Source organism: Eretmochelys imbricata, chromosome 1 (genome assembly GCF_965152235.1).
Source record: "Eretmochelys imbricata isolate rEreImb1 chromosome 1, rEreImb1.hap1, whole genome shotgun sequence".
In the NCBI taxonomy this organism is placed as follows: domain Eukaryota; kingdom Metazoa; phylum Chordata; order Testudines; family Cheloniidae; genus Eretmochelys; species Eretmochelys imbricata.
Window position 1 is genome coordinate 314231184 of NC_135572.1, and position 23193 is coordinate 314254376.

The window sequence follows — 23193 nt, forward strand, 5'->3', positions numbered from 1 at the left end:
AAATCTTCAAAAGGGATGTTCCTTCTTTCCGAAAACTTTCCACCTAAAATCAGAGTATATGATGACAAAAGGGTTAGTGCTGTATTATCATTTGTACAGATAGGTCTGGAACATCATTCTTAATAGATCAAATTAATGGTGCAAAGAAAGCCAATGACTGACATGTTTCTCGTCAATATTTTATATTCCAGAATGCATGAACAAAAATACTCCAAAATTCCTAGGTGAAGTCAATGAATAACAACAAGAAGTCATCATCTGCCAGAGTCAAAATTGGAGCGTGAAAGGAATACAATTTAAGTCCAGTGTACAGGCTCAGATTGGCTTCTATTTAGTCTCTCAGAGGGCTTGACAGCCTTCTATGAAATAAAGGAAGCTTAATTACATTGGTACCAATGATGCCCCTGAAGGGATTAACAGGGTTCCATGAGGGCATATCTCAGTCCTGTAATTGGCACCATGGCTAGTGCTGGCACCTTTTTCTGTGCTGATGCTGGCTTACTTAGTGCCACTCCCTTGGCACAGAACTGAAGTGCCCTTCCCTTGATGGAATAATTTCTGTTCTCTGAGAGGCAGTGCCTCTATGCTTGCAGCCATGTCTGATCTCTACACGGCCCTTCCTTTCAGCGTCATCCTGGAGTTGGCACACTGGTGCTGGCTCTGATGAAGTCATTGTTGGTGTTGGTGGAGCTTGTCCTAAGGCCAGTGCCAAGTCTGTTGATGATGATACAGAATTGGCAGTGATGCCAAAATGCACCGGGCAATTGGCATCAATGTCACCAGTGTCTGTTTCAACAGTTTTATTCTCAGCCTTTGTTTCACTGCTAGGCCCTGGGGTATTGTGTCTGCTTGGAGTGGCACTCACTGAGGATAAGCCTTTGGGTTCCTTTCAGGTGGATGTCTCCACTGGGTCTAAGGTGACATGCACCAATTGCACAAGTACCAGTAGTTTCAGCAACACCATCCCTCAACTTGTGAGTCCACGACAAGAAGGATTTCAAACTTATCAGGAATGAGGTCTCCCCGCAGACAGAAAAGGCACTGACTGTGTTGATCAACCAGGGGAGTAAGTCCATCGCAGGTTGGGCAGGCCTTAAATCCTGAGTCCACCATGGCAGATGGCATGAGGCACCTTGCCTCTCTGTACAGCATGCTATCTTTCTGTTGTTTTTTAAAACATCCAAATTGGAAAATTAATCAAAGGTAGTACTTCTTCACCAAACTAATTCCAAAAGATTAATTTGAAACTAGAGGAAAGTTAACAAGTCAGACACTTGCTAAATCCCATCTCACTTCCATGTGCAATAAGAGGGAACCGAGGAAGGGCAATGGGCTGCTCTGCCCTTTATGTCCTTACACAGGAGCATGAGGCAGCACAGGGTGCATGTGTGGCCCAGATGGACACTGCTATTAATTTTTTTTTTTTTTTTTAAAGTAAGATGCTCCAGGGAAGCCCCAGAAGAAAATGAGATCACAATTACACCAAGCAGCAGGAACAAGGTCAACGTCTTGAGAAGAGGGAGTTTATTTAACACAGAGTTTGCCCTCCCTTCTTTGAAAACAAGTTCTTGAAGATGGAGAGTCTGAAACAGGATGTTTTCCTAGAGGCCAAATCCAAGCAATAATGTGGAGAGTGTGCCAAGTAGCTGCATTTGCCTGGACAGATGAAGATGTCTGTGAGGTAAAATGTGGTAGCAGTCTCACCTTGGATCAAGTAAGCCTTGACAAAGCCTTTGGGCCAGCTGGATCACAGAAATGAGGAATACAATCTGACAGCCATCTAGACCGCATCCTTTTGGTAACAGCATTGCCCAGGGCAAACTGAGCACCCCCTCAAGAAGTGGTCTTCTCCCAGAGACTCAAGGAAACTGGTGTGCTGGTTCTTTACAGATACTTTATTACCACATGGCACATACTGTTTAATGGTAGATATTTTATCTGGATCTGATATGAGATTAGTCAACTTTAAATCAGGAAACTGATTAGAACTAACCAACTTAAAACAGTATTAACATTACTTAAGGTTTTTAAAATATTTTAATTGAAACTACAGCTAACCTACAAACTGACCTGATATAATTCACCATACTGCAGTACAGCTGAAGCAAGTGATCATTTTGAAAACTACTGACTATGGTGGAAGCAGCCCTGGGTCCCCAATATATGGTAACAAACAGATCAGTGAGTTGCTGTTCTTGTATTCTTGATGATTTTGGGGTTTGTAGCCCAAGAGTGGAGCTCCGTCAAGACAATTCTTAGTGGAGAAATTATTGTCTGTTGATCTTATTAACTGCCTATTGTTAACAGTGTTCTCAGATCTCAGTACCCGCTGAAAGGGGAAATAATAGAAACTAGTTGATTTGTCATAGCCTCATTTCAGCCAGTAATGAGTTAGTTAATGGAGAAAAAATTCCTATAATTGGTTTAATTTAATTCTTCTAAAATAAGTTATGACCAAAGCATTTAAATACACTATTATAAAAACCCTTAAGGTAAGCAGAGATTAAAGTAAACCAGCAGTGAGCAGCTCACCAATTTTGGTGGCTGTTGTCAAAGATCTCCGTCTCGTGCTGCTTTGAGATTGCATTATCTGGTGGCGATGTGATGCACCAAGAGGTAGGACAAGGAATTACTGTCCTCATGCAGGTCAAAGCAGGAAAGAAAGTCGGTGTATTATGAGCACACATACACATGTGTGCACTGTCAAGAGCGGTGTAGAGGTATATTCCTGGTGCTCCTCTTTTCTGTATCTTATATACACACACACTATAAAATCTAGTAAGACATAAAAAAATCACTAACCTAAAAGTTGCCTGTATCTTCTTTTCCTGCTTACATTTCTTTATTCTGATTTTCTCTACTTCCAACTCCACTTTCTTTCCCTTCTCTGTCTTTCTTTTTCTGCTTCTTTAAAAAAACACAACTCTTACCCCTTTTTGTTTAAGCTGGAACAGCATTCTTTCTTTTATCTATATAGAACAGATTCCTCCCTTCCCCTTGTTCTTCCTGTTATTTATTCTGTTCCATTTTCTCCCTGCTGCTCTTCATTCCCTCCATTCTACTCCTATCCCAACTCCTATTCTTCCTTGTTCAGCTGCTTCCTCCCCTTTTTGCCCTTCAACTTTTCTGTCTCCCATTTCTAATCTTTGCCTTCCTAAATCCTTTCTTACTTCCTTCTTTCTGGATTGCCTATTCCCTGCTGCTTGCCTTTTTTGCCATGGGTTAATTCTTCAACAGACAACATGTCCATATTCTGTCCTAAATATATGCTCGTAATTATCAAGAGAACGTTGCCTTCTTTAGATTTGCCACTGCTACTCATTAATTCATATTGGTTTGTCCTGAAGCCATTTTCTCAGGTACAGTAAGAAGACACATTTTTAACAGGATGCTGATTAAATGGATTCTACTGTAGAACTAAACTGAAGAACTTATCACTGAAGTGACAAAAAATATTTCTCAGTTCCTACCAACGGTGGAGTGAATGGGGGCAAAAAAGAGAGAAAGTAAGTCAGAGCTAAAAGCAAAGTCTTATTCCCAGAAGGGAACTGAGAGGTATTTTGTGAAGAATCCTGTACTCAAGTGATCTAAATATAGTTTGGTGGTTCCTGAGCCTCATAGTAGGAGGCCATTGCATTCTTCATAGAGTGAAGATCATGCATTGAACATGTGATCCCTGTTAGGGTAAATGCTGAGCAGTTCAAGAGATTCTGTGAACCCATTTAATGAAGAAAAGACAGTTACCTTTTCCGTAACTGTTGTTCTTCGAGATGTGTTGCTCATGTCCATTCCATATTAGGTGTGTGTGCTTACCACATGCACGGGTGCCAGAAGTTTTTCCCTCAGCAGTATCCGTAGGGGACTGGCTCTGGTGCCCTCTGGAATGGCGCCCACATGGCACGGTATAAGGGGTGCCACTGGCTCCCCTCACCCTCAGTTCCTTCTTGCCGGAAGCTCTGACAGTGGGGAAGGAGGGCGGGTTGTGGAATGGACATGAGCAACACATCTCGAAGTACACCAGCTGCAGAAAAGGTAACTGTCTTTTCTTCTTTGAATGCTTGCTCATGTCCATTCCATATTAGGTGACTCCAAAGCAGTACCCCAGAGGTGGGTAGGAGTTCATGGATATGTGGATTAGAATCATAGAATATCAGGGTTGGAAGGGACCCCTGAAGGTCATCTAGTCCAACCCCCTGCTCGAAGCAGGACCAATTCCCAGTTAAATCATCCCAGCCAGGGCTTTGTCAAGCCTGACCTTAAAAACCTCTAAGGAAGGAGATTCTACCACCTCCCTAGGTAACGCATTCCAGTGTTTCACCAACCTCTTAGTGAAAAAGTTTTTCCTAATATCCAACCTAAACCTCCCCCACTGCAACTTGAGACCATTACTCCTCGTTCTGTCATCTGCTACCATTGAGAACAGTCTAGAGCCATCCTCTTTGGAACCCCCTTTCAGGTAGTTGAAAGCAGCTATCAAATCCCCCCTCATTCTTCTCTTCTGCAGGCTAAACAATCCCAGCTCCCTCAGCCTCTCCTCATAAGTCATGTGTTCTAGACCCCTAATCATTTTTGTTGCCCTTCGCTGGACTCCCTCCAATTTATCCACATCCTTCTTGTAGTGTGGGGCCCAAAACTGGACACAGTACTCCAGATGAGGCCTCACCAATGTCCAATAGAGGGGAACGATCACGTCCCTCGATCTGCTCGCTATGCCCCTACTTATACATCCCAAAATGCCATTGGCCTTCTTGGCAACAAGGGCACACTGCTGACTGATATCCAGCTTCTCGTCCACTGTCACCCCTAGGTCCTTTTCCGCAGAACTGCTGCCTAGCCATTCGGTCCCTAGTCTGTAGCGGTGCATTGGATTCTTCCATCCTAAGGGCAGGACCCTGCACTTATCCTTATTGAACCTCATCAGATTTCTTTTGGCCCAATCCTCCAATTTGTCTAGGTCCTTCTGTATCCTATCCCTCCCCTCCAGCGTATCTACCACTCCTCCCAGTCTAGTATCATCCGCAAATTTGCTGAGAGTGCAATCCACACCATCCTCCAGATCATTTATGAAGATATTGAACAAAACCGGCCCCAGGACCGACCCTTGGGGCACTCCACTTGATACCGGCTGCCAACTAGACATGGAGCCATTGATCACTACCCGTTGAGCCCGACAATCTAGCCAGCTTTCTACCCACCTTATAGTGCATTCATCCAGCCCATACTTCCTTAACTTGCTGACAAGAATACTGTGGGAGACCGTGTCAAAAGCTTTGCTAAAGTCAAGAAACAATACATCCACTGCTTTCCCTTCATCCACAGAACCAGTAATCTCATCATAAAAGGCGATTAGATTAGTCAGGCATGACCTTCCCTTGGTGAATCCATGCTGGCTGTTCCTGATCACTTTCCTCTCATGCAAGTACATCAGGATTGATTCTTTGAGGACCTGCTCCATGATTTTTCCAGGGACTGAGGTGAGGCTGACTGGCCTGTAGTTCCCAGGATCCTCCTTCTTCCCTTTTTTAAAGATTGGCACTACATTAGCCTTTTTCCAGTCATCCAGGACTTCCCCGGTTCGCCACGAGTTTTCAAAGATAATGGCCAATGGCTCTGCAATCACAGCCGCCAATTCCTTCAGCACTCTCGGATGCAACTTGTCTGGCCCCATGGACTTGTGCACGTCCAGCTTTTCTAAATAGTCCCTAACCACCTCTATCTCCACAGAGGGCTGGCCATCTCTTCCCCATTTTGTGATGCCCAGCGCAGCAGTCTGGGAGCAGTCTGGGATTGCAACATAGCTCTGCCAAATCCAGCATCATCTCTGGCCTGGTGAGTGATGGCATAATGAGCCATGAACATGTGGACAGAGGACGACGTTGCAGCTCTACAGATGTCCTGGATAGGGATGTGCACCAGGAAGGCCGCCGAAGACGCCTGTGCTCTTGTCATGTGGGCTCTGACAATTGGCAAAGGCGGAACCCCCGCCAGGCTGTAACATGTCCTTATGGACAAGGTGATCCAATTGGCAATCCTCCGCGAGAACACGGGAAGGCCTTTCATTCTATCTGCTGTAGCGATGAAGAGCTGAGTTGATTTACAGAAAGGCTTGGTATGTTCTAAATAAAAAGCCAATGCTCTTTGGCCGTCCAGCACGTGAAGATGCCTCTCTTCACTGGTCTTGTGCGGTTTGGGACAGAACACCGGGAGGAAGATGTCCTGGTTCGTATGGATACCACCTTCATCAGGAAGGCCTGGTGGGGCTGCAGCTGAGCCGTGTCTTTGTAGAAGAAGTTCTGAGGTCAAGGCTTTGATTTCAGAGACCCATCTTCCCAACGTCACTGCCACTAGGAACACGACCTTCCATGACAGGTGGGAAATGGAGCAAGAACCCAGCAGCTCAAAGGGCGGGCCAGTGAGCCTAGAGAGGACCAAGTTAAGAAGACTATGGGACAGGAGTCTGCACCTGCAGAAAGAGTCTCTTGAGCCCTCTCAAGAATCGGATCGTCATGTCATGGGAAAACATTGTCGTCCTTGGTTCAGTTGGTGAAAAGCAGAGATGGCCCTGAGATGCACTCTAATGGAAGAGTGTGCCAGGCCCTGGTTCCTCAAATGGAGCAGGTAGTCCAGGACAGCCTGTATGGAAGAACATGAGGGAGAGATGCCACGTTCAGATGCCCAGCGGGAAAACCTCGTCCATTTAGCCAGGTAAGTCAGTCTGGTTGAAGGCTTTCTACTCCCCAGGAGGACCTGTTGGACTCCTTTTGAACAGGTCCGTTCCTCTGGGTTCAGCCACACAGCATACATGCTGAGGTGGAGGGACTCGAGGCTGGGGTGTAGGAGCTGACCATGGTCCTGTGACAGCAGGTCCAGACAGTTGGGCAGGGGCCAGGGTGGGGCCACTGACAAGTTCATGAGCATGCCGAACCAATGCTGGCGAGGCCACACCGGGGCGATCATGACAACCTGCACATTATCTCTCTTGATCTTTGCCAGGATCCTGCTGATGAGTGGAATCAGAGGGAATGCATACATCAGGCTCCCTGACCACAACAGGAGGAAGGCATCAGAGAGGGAGCCCTTGCTCAGACCTTGCCAAGAATAAAACTGGTGCATTTCCTGTTCTGTCTGGTAGTGAACAGGTCCACTTGGGGAGTTCCCCACCTTTGGAAGATCATGCAGGCTACTTCTAGATGGAGCGACCACTTGTGGTGAGAGGAGAAGTCCCTCCTAACCCGGTCCGCCAACATATTCTTGACACCGGGAAAGTGACAAGCTTCTAGGTGGATTTCGTGGCTGATGTAGAAGTCCCATAGATGGAGTGCCTTTTGACAGAGAGCCGATGAGCACGCTCCCCTTTGCCTGTTGATGTAGAACATCGAGGCTGTGTTGTCCGTCAGGACTTGTACCACCTTCCCCCAGAGGTGGGACAGGAAGACTGCAAGCCAGCCGGACTGCTCAGAACTCTTTGATGTTTATATGCAACCTCACTTCCTTTGGGGACCACATCCCCTGTGTCTGGCCGTTGCCGAGGTGCGCACGCCAGCCAAGGTCTGAGGCATCCGACACCAACTCGATGGAGTGAAGGGGTTTGTTGAATGGAACGCCATCCAGGACTTGCCCTCAGTTGGTCCACCATTGCAGCGATGTAAGTATTGCCTGGGGAATGGTAATGATAGTTTCTAAGGGGTGCCGGGACTGGGAATAGACTGTCCCAGCAATAGTCGCAGGGGCTGCATCCAGAGCCTGGCATAGTGGATCATGTAAGTGCAGGCTGCCATGTGACCCAGCAGGTGCATACGGACCCTGGCTGTAGTCAAAGGGAACGTGGAGACTTCCACGCTGAGGTTTGTCAATGCGTGGAACCTTTTCAGTGGCAGGAACACCCTGGTGCAGGTCGAGTCGAGGACTGTTCCAATGAACTCTATCCTCTGCACCGGCACTAACGTTGACTTTTTGTCATTCACCAGTAGGCCCAGGGAGCAGCATGTGGCTTGAAGCACCAGGACATCCCTTTGGACTTGAGACCTGGAGCTGCCCTTGACAAGCCAGTCGTCGACGTATGGGTAGATCTGGATACCCTGTCACCTGAGGTAAGCTACTACCACCGACATGCACTTGGTAAACACTCTTGGTGCTGTCGCCAACCCAAATGGGAGAACCGCAAACTGGTAGTGGTGGGGCCCCACTGTAAACCGGAGGAAGCGTCTGTGTCCTTGAAAGATTGCTATGTGGAAGTATGCATCCTTCAAGTTGAGGGTGGCATACAAGTCTCCCGGATCCAGGGAGGGGATAATAGAAGCCAGGGAAACCATGTGGAACTTTAACTTCTTTAGGTACTTGTTGCGGTCTCACAGGTCCAGGATGGGCCGTAGACTGCCCTTGGCCTTTGGGATTAAAAAGTACCAGGAACAGAACCCCTTGTTCCTGTAGTCAAGAGAAACGTCCTCCACCACTCCCAGCTGTAGCAACCCCTTTACCTCCTGTGCGAGGAGACTTCTGTGAGGGGGGTCCCTGAAGAGGGACAGGGAAGGCAGATGGGGGGGGGGGGTAAGAAAGGAACTGGAGGGTATAACCCTGCTCCACCATGCTGACAACCCATCGGTCCAAGGTTATAGTGGTCCAAGAAGGTAGGAAAAGGGAAAGGCGGTTGGAGAACACTGCGACAGATGGATCCGGAGAATAGTCTGGTAGGTTGCCCTCGGGCACACCCACAAAATGACTGTTTGGCCCCTTGCTTGGCACAGGTCGAGCCCGACTGGGTAGAGGGTGGAGGCGGGTGGCTCTGACGGTGCTTGTAGCCCTTGGCTCGTTTGTGAGGCTGGTCCTGCCAAGGCTGGCTCCCCTGGCCCTGAGGCTGCTGCGGTTTGAACCGCTTACGTGCCGGGGTTGGGACATAAAGACCCAGGGTTTTCAGGGTGGAGTGGGAGTCCTTGAGGCCATGGAACTTGCTGTCTGTTTGCTCTGCAAATAGGGCTCAGCCATCGAAGGGCAGTCCTTCATTGACTGCTGAGCCTCAGAGGGCAACTCAGAGAGGAGCAGCCAGGCGGCTCTGCATGGAGATAGTGGAAGCCATGGTGCGGGCAGCAGCATCAGCAGTATCCAACGCCACCTGGAGGGCTGCCCTGGCCATGGTCGGATTGCTCGGAACTCCTTCTTGGAAGCCTTGGGGAGCGACCCTTCGAACTTGGCCGTGGCTTGCCACATATTAAAGTCATATTGGCCAAGGAGGGCTTGGTGGTTGCCACTCTCAGCTGAAGGCTGGAAGATGAATAAATCTTACGCCCAAAGAGATCCAACCTCCTCTAATATTTATTTTGGGGGTGGCCCTGGGTTGTCCTTGACTCTCTTTGTGGTTAACCACCTCTACCACGAGGGAATTGGGGGCCGAATAGGAGTAGAAGTACTCATGCCTCTTGGTTGGCACAAAGTACTTGCATTCAGCCCTTAGAGATAGGGGCCAGGGAAGAGGTGGTTTGCCACAGGACATTAGTGATTTTGGATACCCCTTCATGAAGGGGTATGGCCACCCTGGCAGGAACCGAGGAGCAGAGGACATCAAACAGGGAGTCCGAGGGCTCTTCCAGGCCTGAAGCCCCAGGATGGACGCGATCATTTTCAAAAGTTCGTGATGCACTTTGGTGTCATCTTGAGGAACTGGGTGAGGGGGCCCCGGGCGATGAGGACAATGCCACAGGGACCTCTACTTCCATTGGTGGTCCAGTAGCTTGCTCCCCTGGGTCCTCCTGGACCTGGGGGTCTTACCCCCCAAAGCCTCGACCAACAGAGAGGGACGAGATACGGAGGCCGCTGGCCTCTCCGAGGCTCTCAATGCCAACCGGGCAGCCTGGGAGGGTTGGGTGATAACAAGGGTTCCACAGGTACAATGGCACTGGCCACTGTGCCTGGGGCCATGGGACAGGTTTCAGTGCTGATGATGTAGGCGGCACTGCAGGTATTGGGGCTAGCCCCGCAGTCAGGGAACCTCGCTTAGTGCCGGAGGTATAAACGGAGTGGTTGGTACCGGGTGACCAGGATCAGGTGGAATGGTGGCTCTTGTCTGACCGGTGCCCATCACTGTGTCCCGAAGCCAGCCTGTCCGAATGAGACAGGCATCTTGGTTGGGATCTCGGGGACCGATAGCATTTGGCGGATCTGCGTTGGAGACCTGGCAATTCATGCCTCACTCTTCTCGACCAGTACTGGGACGTCAAAAGGGACCAGGAGCTAATAGGGGCTGGTTGCCGGGAGGATCTTCCTGGGTAAGGTGACCTATTGCTAGGAGATGGGCGATGATGACCTGGTGATCTGCAATCTCTGATCCTCGATCGGTCACCATGATTGGTACCGGGCCCTTGGAGACAGTCGGGGCCGGTCCAGGAGTTCTTGCCATGTAGCGCGTGCCTCAGAGGGTCTGTGCCAATCTACCGGCGAGGTACGCCTTGAGTCCCTCCATTGGTGCCCCCTCTGCGGAGACCAAAGAGGGCTCTGCTGAGCCTGCCTCTCTAATCCTGAGGCATGACGGCTTCTGGTGGGTGCGCAATGATGGGACGTCCCTCTCGATGAGGAACAGTGACGCTGAAGTGGGGACACCCGCATAGGTCCCAGCATGAGTTTTCCCTGAGACCGGGGTACTGCTGGAGCCGGTGTGGGCAGCACCGGGAACATAAGGCTCTCCTGAGCTGCTTGAAGGGCTTCGGGCATCAATGGCACCTGAAGCTGGCTGGGGCCTGCACCGCTATCCGGAGTCACAGGCGACGGATGGGCTACACTGCTTGACTTGAGCTGGGGCCCGACTTCCTGAAGGGGGCATTGAGCTGCATGGCATGGGTCGTGGCTCACCCCCAGCCCTCTCCTTTCCCTTACGGGAGGTAGGAGATCTTCCCCTCCCAGTCTTTTTCGGCTTCTTGACTGGAGCCATGGAGGGGGATCAGTGCTGGCTCGTAGACGGTGCCAGCCGAGCACTGCGCATGGAGTCCGCGGTGCTGGATGTGGAGTCAGACCATTGCTCCGGTGCCGGAGTAAATGCCGACTCCATTAGGAGCTTTTTCAGACAGATATCCTGCTCCTTCTTCGTCCTAGGTTTAAAGGACTTACAGATTTGACACTTGTCACTTATGTGCCCCTCGCCTAAGCACCTTAGGCAGCTGGTATATGTGGATCGCTGGTGGGCATAGGCCCTTTGCAGTGGTCACAGGGCTTAAAGCCTGGGGACCAGAGCATGCCCCATCCCCTGGCTGACTGCCGTTGGGACTAACGATGAGTTTGAGTACTACTACTAAGGGTAACTAAGAAACTACTAACTATATTACAGGTTTTCGAAGTTCGCATGAAACAATGCTAGCTGAAGCAGCCGATGTTCCAACACCATCACTGGTGGCAAGAAGGAACTAAGGGTGGGGGTAACTGGCGGTGCCCCTTATACTGCACCATGCGGGCACCAGAGCCAGTGCCCTACGGAACTTCCATCACCAGTGCATGTGGCGAGCACACACACTTAATATGGAATGGACCTGAGCAAGCACTTGAAGAAGAAAGAGTAGTTACTTACCTTAATGTAACTGTGGTTTTTTGTGATGCGTTGTTTGCACAAATTCCACCTTGAACATGCATGTGCCCCATGTGCACAATATCAGATTCTTTTAAAATATCAATATCCATTGGAGCTGCTCCTGAGTCCTGGGAGCTCTCAAAACCACCATAGCCAAGGATATAAGGGATGGGACGGCCTCAACCACTTTTCAGTTTCTTCACTGATAAAGAATCCCATGTGACGGGACTTTGAATTAGCAAGGACAGAGGGCAGGTTGTGGAATCTGTGTGGATAATACATCTTGAAGAACCTCACTCACTGACTGTAAAGGTAAGTAACCTTTCTTTTTTGAGTAACTGTCCACACAGATTTCACTGTTGGTGATAAGTAGGGCTGTCAATTAATCGCAGTTAACTCATGCAATTAACGCAAAAAAATTAATTGCAATTAAAAAAATGAATAGTGATTAATCGCAGTTTTTATCACAGTGTTAAACAATAGAATGCCAATTGAAATTTATTAAATATTTGTGGATGTTCTTCTACATTTTCAAATATATTGTTTTCAATTACTACTAACACAGACCACAAAGTGTACAGCACTCACTTTATGTTATCATTTTTGATGATAAATAGTTGCACTGTAAAAAGGATAAATAAAAGAAATAGTATTTTTCAGTTCAGCTCATACAAGTACTGTAGTGCAATCTCTATCATGAAAGTGCAACTTAGAAATGTAGATTTTTTTGCTACGTAACTGCACTCAAAAACAAAACAATGTAAAACTTTAGAGCCTACAAGTCCACTCAGTGCTACTTGTTCAGCCAATCACTAAGACAAACAAGTTTGTTTACATTTACGGGAGATAATGCTGCCCATTTCTTATTTACAATATCACGTGACAGTGAGAACAGGTGTTCACATGACACTTTTGTAGCTGCTATTGCAAGCTATTTACACGCGAGATATGCTAAACATTCGTATGCCCCTTCATGCTTCGGCCACCATTCCAAAGGACATGCAAAGATGCTGATGATGCTTGTTAAAAAAATAATGAATTAATTCATTAAATAGTGACTGAACTCCTCAGGGGGAGAACTGTATGCCTCCTGCTGTTTCACTCGCATTCTGCCATATATTTCTTGTTTTAGCAGTCTTGGATGATAACCCAGCAGATTTTGTTCGTTTTAAGAAGACTTTCACAGCAGATTTGACAAAACACAAAGAAGGTACCAATGTGAGATTTCTAAAGATAGCTACAGCACTTGACCCAAGGTTTAAGAATCTGAAGTGCCTTCCAAAATCTGAGAGGGATGAGATGTGGAGCATGCTTTTCAGAAGTCTTAAAAGAGCAACACTCTGATGTGGAAACTATAGAACCCAAACCACCAAAAAAGAAAATTAACCTCCTGCTGGTAGCATCTGACACAGACGTTGAAAATGAACACCTTTTGTCCGCACTGCTTTGGATCATTATCGAGCAGAACCTGTCATCAGCATGGACGCATGTCCTCTAGAATGGTGGTAAAAGCATGAAGGGACATATGAATCTCTACCGCATCTGGCTCCTAAATATCTTGTGACACCGGCTACAACAGTGCCATGTGAACACCTGTTCTCATTTTCAGGTGACATTATAAACTAGAAGAGGGAAAAATTATCTCCTGCAAATGTAAACAAACTTCTTTGTCTGAGCGATTGGCTGAACAAGAGGTAAGAATGAGTGGGCTTGTAGGCTCTAAAGTTTTATATTGTTTTATTTTCGAATGCAGGTTTTTTTGGTACATAATTCTATATGTGTAAGTTCAACTTTCATGATAAAGAGATTACACTACAGTACTTGTATTAGGTGAATTGAAAAATACTATTTCTTTTGATTTTTACATGCAAATATTTGTAATAAAAATAAACATAAAGGAGCGCTGTACACTTTGTACTCTGTGTTGTCACTGAAATCAATATACAGTATTTGAAAATGTAGAAAGCATCCAAAAATATTTAAATAAATGGTATTCTATTATTGTTTAATAGCACGATAAATCACGATTAATTTATTTAATCGCTTGACAGCCCTAGTGATAAGCAAGCAGTATCCTGTGCCCAGATTATGTAAAGGAGTCATATTTAAGTACTGATTGAAGAATCACCTGACCAAAGCTTGCATCTGATCTAGAGGCTTGAATGGTAAAAGTATCGACTGAACTCCATATAGCTCTTCTACATATCTCAGTCAATGGGTCCATTAAAAGAGGCAGTGTAGACCCAGTGGATTTGAATCAAATGAGACCAGATGTGTCTAGGGTAATATTCTTTATAAATACATATTAAGTATGTATATTGTTCAAAATCCATTTAGACAATCTCTGCAAGGATATCCGTTGTCCCCTCATCTGTCCTACAAAAGTACTAAGCAGTCTCAGTGAAGCTCTAATCAATCAATCTAGTCCTGTCCAAATAAAAAGACTGCTCTAACTACATCCAGTGTGTAAAGGTTTGCTTCGGCAGGTGAAGAATGAGGTTTGGGGAAAAAGACTGGCAGATGAAGAGACTCATTAATGTGGAAGTCTAAGACTACCTTAGGCAGCAACTTCAGATGAGGCCAAAGAGTGACTTTGTCCTTGTGAATGATGGTATAAAGAGGGCCTGCTATAAAGGCCTGAATCACCCATATCCTTCTGGATAGGGGCATAGACACTGGGAAGGCCACATCTTCACTGAGATGTGATGGAAGGAGCAGGTAATCATGGGCTTGAAGGAAGAACCCATTAAACTAGACATTGCAATCAGATTGCACGGGACAGGGACTGGTGGAAAAGCTTGGATTAGTCCTTTCAGCAATTTTTCCACAGTGGGGTGACAAAATATCATGTAGCTTTATACTGGGGAACAATTTGCTGAGATTGCAGCCAACTGGACTCTAACCAAGTGCAGGGATAGTCCTGATTGCTTTAACAAGAGCAAATAATCTATATTTGAAACTGTTGTCTAGAGAGGTGAGCAGTGATGTTGTTCAGCCCAAATAAACAATTGTTTCCATTTGGACTGGTAAATTTTTCTTGCTGAAGGCTTTATGTTTCTGAAGCAAAATGAGTAGGATTGATGCAAAACAGCTCCTCTATGTAGGTGTCAGTCAACCAGACTCCAAACTGCCAGGTGCAGGGACTATGGGTCTGGATGGAGGACCTGGGTATTGTTCTGAGACAGCAGGTTGGGTAAAACCAGTTAGGTGATTGGCTTCTGAACAGACAGTTCAATCAGGTCCAAACAAAACAACTGCCTGGATTAAGCTGGGCTACCATGGTTTTATCTGAGCTTCCTAGCACGCTTGGAATCATGTGTATTGGTGGAAAAGCATACATCACCCCTGGTGTCCAAGGGATGAGGAAGGTATCTGTGAGGATCCCAGACTCCTGCCTTCTCTGGAGCAAAATCTTGGACATTTGTTGTTATGGCATATAGCAAGCAGGTCTACTGTCAGGGACCCTCATCTGTGCAAGATAGCCCAGGGAGTCAAACACTTGAGGGACCTCTCACAAATCTCCAAGAGTCCTCTGCTGCGGCAGACTACCAGCATGTTCTGATGCCCCAGAGGATGAATAGTTAGTGGGATGACATGATGCTGAATGCTCCAAGTATGACTTCCTGGCACAGAGGGGATGGCTGGGCTTCTCCTTGCCTGTTGATGTAACACTCTGCAATGGTGTTGTTGGTAAGCACTTGAAAGGCCCTGAAAGAGAGGCAGAAAGGGCCCTGCATGCCAAACAAATTGTTCTGAGTTCTAGCATAGCAAGGTGGAAGGAGGATTCAGGAGCTGACCATTTCTGTTGAATCTGAAGTTGATTCAGGTGTGCTCCCCACCCTTAACAAGTGGAGGTGTCCATAATTAATCTTTGATGGAAGGGATGTGGAAAATGGAACTTTCCAACACACTTATTTTGGTTGTGCCCACCAATCAAATTATCACAGGATTTCTGTGTGCCCCTTCTTGTCCATGCTGCACTGGGCAGATACACTGATTTCAACCACACTTCAAGTGGACAAAAGTGAAGTGTGGCAAAATCTTTAGAGAAGTTCTCACTTGCGTTATGAAATGCACCTGGAACTGCTGTATGATGTCTGATCTCTGTTGCAGTTGGTATGTCTTTGCTAACCTGGAATCTAAACATTGCCCCTATGAGTTCAATGCATTGTGTTGGAGTTAGTGTGGATTTGTTTTTGTTGACCATTGAGTCCCAGAGGGCTGAAGAGAGCTAGAGTTTTTTGTATGGAGTAGATGACTTGTTGAGGGGACTGATTAATGTGGAAATCAGATGAAGCCTAAGAGTGACTAAGGTATATTTTCTGTGATACTCCCAGCACAATGTGAAAGTAGCTGTGAACAAGTCCATGGGATCCAAAGAGGGGATAACACAGGCTAAGGTGACCATCCTGAATTTGAAACACTGAGCAAAAGGACTGAGATGTTGAAGATTCAAGTGGGGTCTCCATGTCCCCTTCTTCTTTGGGATGAAGAAGTAGTGGGAGTAGAGCCCTTTTCCTTTGAATCCTTAAGGAACTTCCTCCACTATTCCCAGTGTTAAATTTATTGTCTTAGAAGTGTCTCGTGAGAGGGATCTCTGAGGAGGAGCGGGAAGAATGGGGAGGAGATTGTAACAGCTTGAAACTGGATGGGGTACCCCTTGTTCACTATCTTGAGAACTGACTAGTCTGAAGTAATCCCAGCCCAAGCTTCTCTGAAATAAAATAGGTGGTTGCCAACATGAATAGAAGGGAGTCGATATACAGGTGGTCCAGCTGGGCTCTCGACATTGCTTTCAGAGATGTTTTGTGACCAACTGTCCCTGTTGCAGGGGTGCCAAGGAAGAGCTCAAGGAATGTCATTGGTGAAAACACTGCCTCTTCCTTGGTGGCTATGAAATGCATTGTTGAGGATAGCATTGCTGCTGTATTTATACAAGGACTGCTGACAACATTGTTGTTTACCTCTAAGAGCTGGATCACATAAGCCTCAGTGACTGGAGGGTTGTTCTCTGTATCTTTAAGAAAGTGCAATGCCTCATCAGTGTCACTACTGAACAGTTAATTACCTGGGAATGGTAGATCCTGTATGGTCACTTAGACTTCATGAGGGACAGCAGATGTCTATAGCCAGGACAACCTTCTCATTGTCACAGCCATAGCTGTGGTTCTGATGCATTGCTTGGAGCAATGTTCTAGCAGTGAGCTGTCCATCTGTCATGGTTGACCTTAACTCTTCCTAGTATTCACAGGGGAGCTTCTATGTTAAGGTGAAGAACCTGTCCCAAAAGCGGACATCATACTTAAAAAGAAGTGCTTGATAACTGGCAACTCCTAGTTGACGATTCGCTGAGAAGTATATTTTTTTGTCTGAAAAGATCGAATTTCTTTGTCTTTTTCTGGAAATAGATTGGGCTGTTTAGATTTCTCATGAACAGCCTGGACAATCAGTGTACTGAGGCTGGGATTCTAAAAAGTATTTGTGCCCATTAGCTAGCACAAACATCTCTTGTTTGTGCACTTGGAAGTTGTGGGGGGAATGGATGCAGGAGTGTCCCAGATGACCTTTGTTGGTTCCAAAAGCCCTAAATTAATAGGTGAAGTCATTTTGCTTAAAGATGATGGGTGGAGAAGGGCTAATATCTTATGTTGCTTTTCTTGCATTATCTCTAATAGGATATCCAATATTTCTGCTAGTCTCATCATTTCCTGAAAAACTTTTAACCACCCTGAAGAGGATGTAGGAGGAGGGTTGGTCGTTTCATCAGCAGGAGAGGAGGAAATAGCTAGAGACTGTGAGTAGTCAGAGGAGAGATCATCTCCACTGAGGTCTTCCTCTCCTTTCAGTAACTGATGATGTCTGGGAGTGGGTACTAGGACTGGCTCAATCTGCTGTGTAGGCAAGAGGTGGTCTTGGTCTGAAGACCACTGAGGAAGCTGGTTTCCCAACATAAGGGTTGATACTGCATGGAGACCAATGAAGCCAGTGTTCGTAGAAGTGTTGAGGGGGAGGACGACACATGGGATGGGAGAGTACCAGTTTAGAAGTTCCCTTATCAATTCAGAACTTGTGGGTGCCTCTTAGGGGCGCCATCATTATGTACGTATCACGGGTTTTCTTGGTGCTGCTGCCATTGGTATGGACCTATCCAGCGCCAGAGAGGAGTCTGCCGTCTGAGTGGTATCAGAAGCGGCAAAGTGCTTAGTGTGTGAAGTGACTGTCAATGCCGACATCAGCTTTGATGTACTTGTGTGAGGCTCAGCCTCAAGGGACTGGAGTGTCAGAGCCTCAGGTGAGGACTTAAGTCTTCTGACTGGGAAAGAAGATTTGTACGTTCCTTGGTCCGAGGAGCAGTGCTCCTTATGGTCCCTCTCCTGGGTCAATGCCAGAGGAGTGAGTATTCTGAGTGTTCTGTGAGTTTGGGATGACATCATAACTTGCTGGAGTGTGTGTGACTGACTGGATAAAGAAGGTTTCTCAGGTCACTTGCCAGGATCTGAAGATGTATGCATAGACGTCTCCAGGTGATGCAGCTTCAGGGTACTCAAAGATATTTGTGTACCAAGTATCACTCAGCTACGTGTCCTTCTCTTACACCTAAGAGGCATCTTGAATGTCTATCACTGATGGACACTGCTGTCTCACAGGACAGGCAAATATTGAATCTTGGAGACTTGACTTCAGTCATTCTGAGCCTGTGTATGTGGGGTGAGGGAGAAGTGTCTAGCTCTTACACAGAGAGATTGGGGGTGTGTGTGTGCAAGAAATCGGATATTAAGTAAAAACTCCCCCCCCCTACAGTGTTAACTAAGCTTATGTAAGCTACCAACTACATACCAGACAATAGCTCCAAATACTCTCTGTAGATGAAGAGAAGTGGACACCATGGGGTTCCATTTTGTAGCCACAAGCAGTAAGAAGGAATTGAGAGGTGGTTGAGGCTGCCCAGCCCATTTTAAACTCAGCTATGGTGGTTGCAAGGGATCCCAGGCTACAGCATGGCCCCAATAGACACTGCTATTGAAAAACAATCCAACCTTGCATGCATGGAATCCATGCACACTCAAGGTAGAATTTGTGTTAACAGTAACTTGAAGAGCAATTAGTTTTACCTTTTAATTATTATTTACCATTCATATTTCAGCAGAGGAGGAAACCAGGCAATAATACAGTACATATATGGTATCATTTATCTTGCCATATTATGCTACTCTTCAACCTGAGACAGCCCAAAGAGACTAAGCTAAGGAGCTATTAAAAAGTAAATATTTACTGTGCATGGCATAAATTCCTCACCACAGGATGTATACTAAATACAGACAACCCCATTGTACAGCATTCTTTTTTAACGGGGCCCAAGTGGCCAATATTCATGTGCCAAGTCACTTGCCAAAGAGTGGAGCCCTATGACGCATGTATATAGCATAAACATTAGGAAGGTAACAGAGGAAGGCGAAAGTACCGTTAACTAATACTTCTTCTTCAGAATTTTTGTACCCCTCTTTTAAATTAAAGCTAGCAAGAATTACAACATCATGAGCTTTTTATCTTCACCCTTTCATAATACAAATGATCTTTCTATGTAAATAAATAATATGCACCTGTGTTAGGAGTTTCCTGCAACCTAAGACAAATATTCTTAAGATTTTTTTCTTCTTCTTGTTAGATGTTAATTGCCAGATATTCTGTCTTGTGTGCATGCTTATTTGCACACAGGCCCATACGGCCCACTGTGTGTAAGTACTATAGTCTCTTTTCCCTCTAAAATTATATATATATATTTATTTTCATGATTAATTATTGTGGTTTTTACACTATTAGGTTACAAGCATTGGGATATATATTTTGCATTTAAAATGAACGCTCATTAATAAGACTAAGACAGGCTATGCTTTAACCTAAATTATATAAAAATAATTTAGAATGATATCTGTAATTACTCACCTTAGCAAGATAAGCTTCCACTCTGTTTTTTGAAGATAATGCATTTCCAGTTGGGTTTATGAAACTTCCTCCAAGACCAAGACTTCTATTTAGTGTTAAATTATTGCCGAGATTGCCAAGTTGAGTTGTATCCAGGACTGGACTTGCAGAAAGACCTCCATTTACAATGCTGTTAGCAATTAAAGATTTGCTCTTATGGCGCTCATGAAGGAGTTTTGCATTGGCCTCTGCTATCCTTTCATTAGCTCTGTGAAAAATATAGATCTAGTTTTTACTCACACTTTCACAACTAAATGTTATCATCCAAATTTCAAGCTATTTTTATTATATTTCTATAACTGTAAATGATTAAGAATATTAGAAATGAGGAATTACTCAATTCCCTCTATCAGAGAGGTAGCCATGTTAGTCTGTATCCACAAAAATAACGAGGAGTCCAGTGGCACCTTAAAGACTAATGGATTTATTTGGGCACAAACTTTAGTGGGTAAAAAACCCACTTCTTCAGATGCATGGAGTCCCACAAAAGCTTATGCCCAAATCAATCTGTTAGTCTTTCAGGTGCCACTGGACTCCTCGTTTTTGTCAATTCCCTCTGGAGTTTTCTGAGAACCCAATCCTGAAAGATTCTGAGTGCCTCTTGGGAATGAATGGGAGTTAGAGATGCTCAGCAGTTCTCAGAATTTGACCTCAAGACAATTTATCTTAGATAGTTATAAGTCCCGATTACTATAATCTGTAATGTATTTATATTATCTCATAATACCCTGTGAGAACAGAAAGTAATATTATCTCCATATTACATAAGGGGGAAACTGAGGCCCAGAGAGAGTAAGCAACTTGCCCAAGATCACAGAGGAAATCTTTGGCAGAGCTGGGAACTAAACCCAGGTCTCCCAAATCCTAGACTAGTACCCTAATAACTGGACTGTCCTTCCTCTCAATGTAGTTCCAATCCTGAGAAGTACTGTTATAATGGGAGCTGAACTGACCCTAAACACACCACCAGATCAGGCTCTTTTTCTAGAGAGCCTTATTCTTATTCAAGCATGGATTGAGGCTGATAGGGTAAGGAAAAAAGAGACTACTCACCCTGGGCAGTAACTGCAGTTCTTCGAGATGTGTCCTCCTATGGGTGCTCCACTTCAGATGTGCATGCGCCCCACACATATTTAATCTGAGATTTTCATGAGCAGTCTGCATTTGGCGCATGCATGTGCTGCTGATATCCTCATGCCCTGCAGCGAGGCTATATTAGGCTGCATGAGCAAACTGCCCTCAGTTCCTTCTTCACCGCTGCATCTCAGAAGAAAACTCTGAAGCAAAGGGGAAGGAGGGCGGGTAGTGTAGCACCCAAAGAGGAACACATTTAGAAGAATTACAGCTAATGCACAGGGTGAGTAACCTCTCTTTCTTCTTTGAATAATGTCCCTATGGGTGCTTCATTTCAGGTAACTCCCGAGCAGTATCCCCATAAGGAGGAGGAAGCCCCAGAGTCAAGTCCAGCACAGAAGAAAGAACTGCATTGCCAACTGCTACATCAACTCTAGAGGCGCTGACTAAGGCGTAGTGCCTGGAGAAGGTATGTACCAAAGACCATGTAGCAGCTCTGCAGATCTCAGATACTGGGGAATTTTTAGGTTGAGCTATAGATATAGATTGTGACTTCACTGAGAACCTTTAGATCTGTCTACAAACAAAATGAGCAGTCTAGGAGATTTACAAAATGATTTAATCCTATCTGGGTAGAAGGATAACACCCTCTTGACATCTTCAGCATGGAACACAGTCTTCAGATTGGAATTATGTGGTTTTGGAAAGAACACTGGCAGGTAAATGACTTGACTCACATGAAACTCAGAAGACACTTTAGGAAGAAACCTGGTGTGTGGTCGTAAAGTAACTTTGTCCTTGCAGAATACTGTGAAAGGAGGGTGTCATAAATATAAAGGGAAGGGTCACCACCTTTCTGTATACAGTGCTATAAAATCCCTCCTGGCCAGAGGCAAAATTCTTTTACCTGTAAAGGGTTAAGAAGCGCAGGTAACCTGGCTGGCACCTGACCCAAAATGACCAATGAGGGGACAAGATACTTTCAAATCTGGAGGGGGGAAAAGGCTTTTGTCTGTCTATGTGATACCTTTGCCGGGAACAGATCGAGGATGCAAGCCCTCCAACTCCTGTAAAGCTAGTAAGTATTCTAGCTAGAAAATGCGTTAGGTTTTCTTTGTTTTGGCTTGTGAAATTCGCTGTGCTGGAGGAAATGTGAGTTCCTGTTTTGTGTCTTTTTGTAACTTACGGTTTTGCCTAGAGGGATTCTCTATGTTTTGAATCTGACTGCCTGCAAGATTATCTTCCATTCTGATCTTACAGAGTTGCTCTCTTATCTTTTTTTGTTCTTCTAATAAAGTTCTGTTTTTTAAGAATCTGATTGGGTTTTTTGAGTCTTAAAAATCCAAGGCTGGTTTGTGCTCATCTTGTTTATTCTCAAGCCTCCCCAGGAAAGGGGGTGTAAGGGCTTGGGGGGATATTTTGGGGAAATAGGAACTCCAAGTGGTGGTCCTTTCCCTGACTGCTTGATAAATCATTTGATGGTGGCAGCATTGTCCCTAATCCAAGAGCAAAGACTTTGTGCCTTGGGGAAGTTTTAACCTAAGATGGTAGAAATAAGCGTAGGGGGTCTTTCATGCGGGTCCCCACATCTGTACCCTAGAGTTCAGAGTGGGGAGGGAACTCTGACAGAGGGTCTACCATGAAGGCCCCATCTCCCCGACTCTGTGGGCTGAGGTAACAGCCACTAAGGCGGCTGTTTTCATAGACAAATTCAGTAAGGAGCGTGTCACCATCGGTTCAAAAGGAGATTTCATGAGTCTTTTAAGAGACAAATTAAGGTCCCAAACTGGGGTGGGGATTACCCAGACCTTTCATGAATGTTATGGTTGTAGAGTGAGCAAACAGTGAGAACCTCCAATAATGGTATGAAAAGCTGTTAAGGCACCCAATTGAATCTTGAGAGAACTAAGTAATAGACCCCTTTGCTTTAGTTGTAGCAGATATACCAGAACAAGAGGAAGCAAAGCAGATTTGGGGACAGGATTCTGGAATTCAAACCAGTGACTAAATCTTCTCCACTTTTTGAAGGTATTTCTGGTAGAATCTTTCCTATTTTATCTATTGTACTTCTGCAAAGCAGACCAACTCTAATCCCAGGAACCATCAAGGAGCCACGCCTTCAGGCGGAGAATGCTCAGATTACGATGCAGCAGTTGACTGGCACCCTGGGAGAGGAATGATTAGAAGATTTATCACTGGATAAAGAGCTAGGCAAAACAGGTAGGAAATCAGGCCGGCCTTGAATGTGTTGGGGCTATTAGGATAACTCTGCTCTTATCCTGTCTGATTTTGTTCACCACTTTGAGAATCAGAGGTGTTGGGGGAAACGCATAAAACAGTTTCTTTGTTCAAGTGAAGGGGAAGGTGTCCCCCAATAAATTATGAACTAAGCCCCTCCTTGAATAGAATAGATAGCATTTTTTATTTATAGCTGTGGCAAAGAGCACCACTTCTGGAAATCCCGGAATCTGAAATATGCCGACAAGAACCTGGGAATCCAACCCCGATTTGTAGTCTTGGGAAAAACGCTTGCTGAGAGTGTCAGCTGTGACATTAATTATTGAAATTCTTATGCAATGTTTTATATA

At 45.5% G+C, this 23193-nt stretch overlaps 1 protein-coding gene across 1 annotated transcript in view; it reads right to left on the bottom strand.

Annotated features, from left to right (window-relative positions):
- ANKRD26 (ankyrin repeat domain 26) overlaps positions 1 to 23193 on the bottom strand; it is a 195138-nt gene that overhangs the window by 14913 nt on the left and 157032 nt on the right. The window contains exon 38 of the mRNA XM_077834346.1: positions 19493 to 19739. Coding sequence (XP_077690472.1) covers positions 19493 to 19739 — 247 coding nt within the window. The remainder of the gene's footprint in view (positions 1 to 19492; positions 19740 to 23193) is intronic.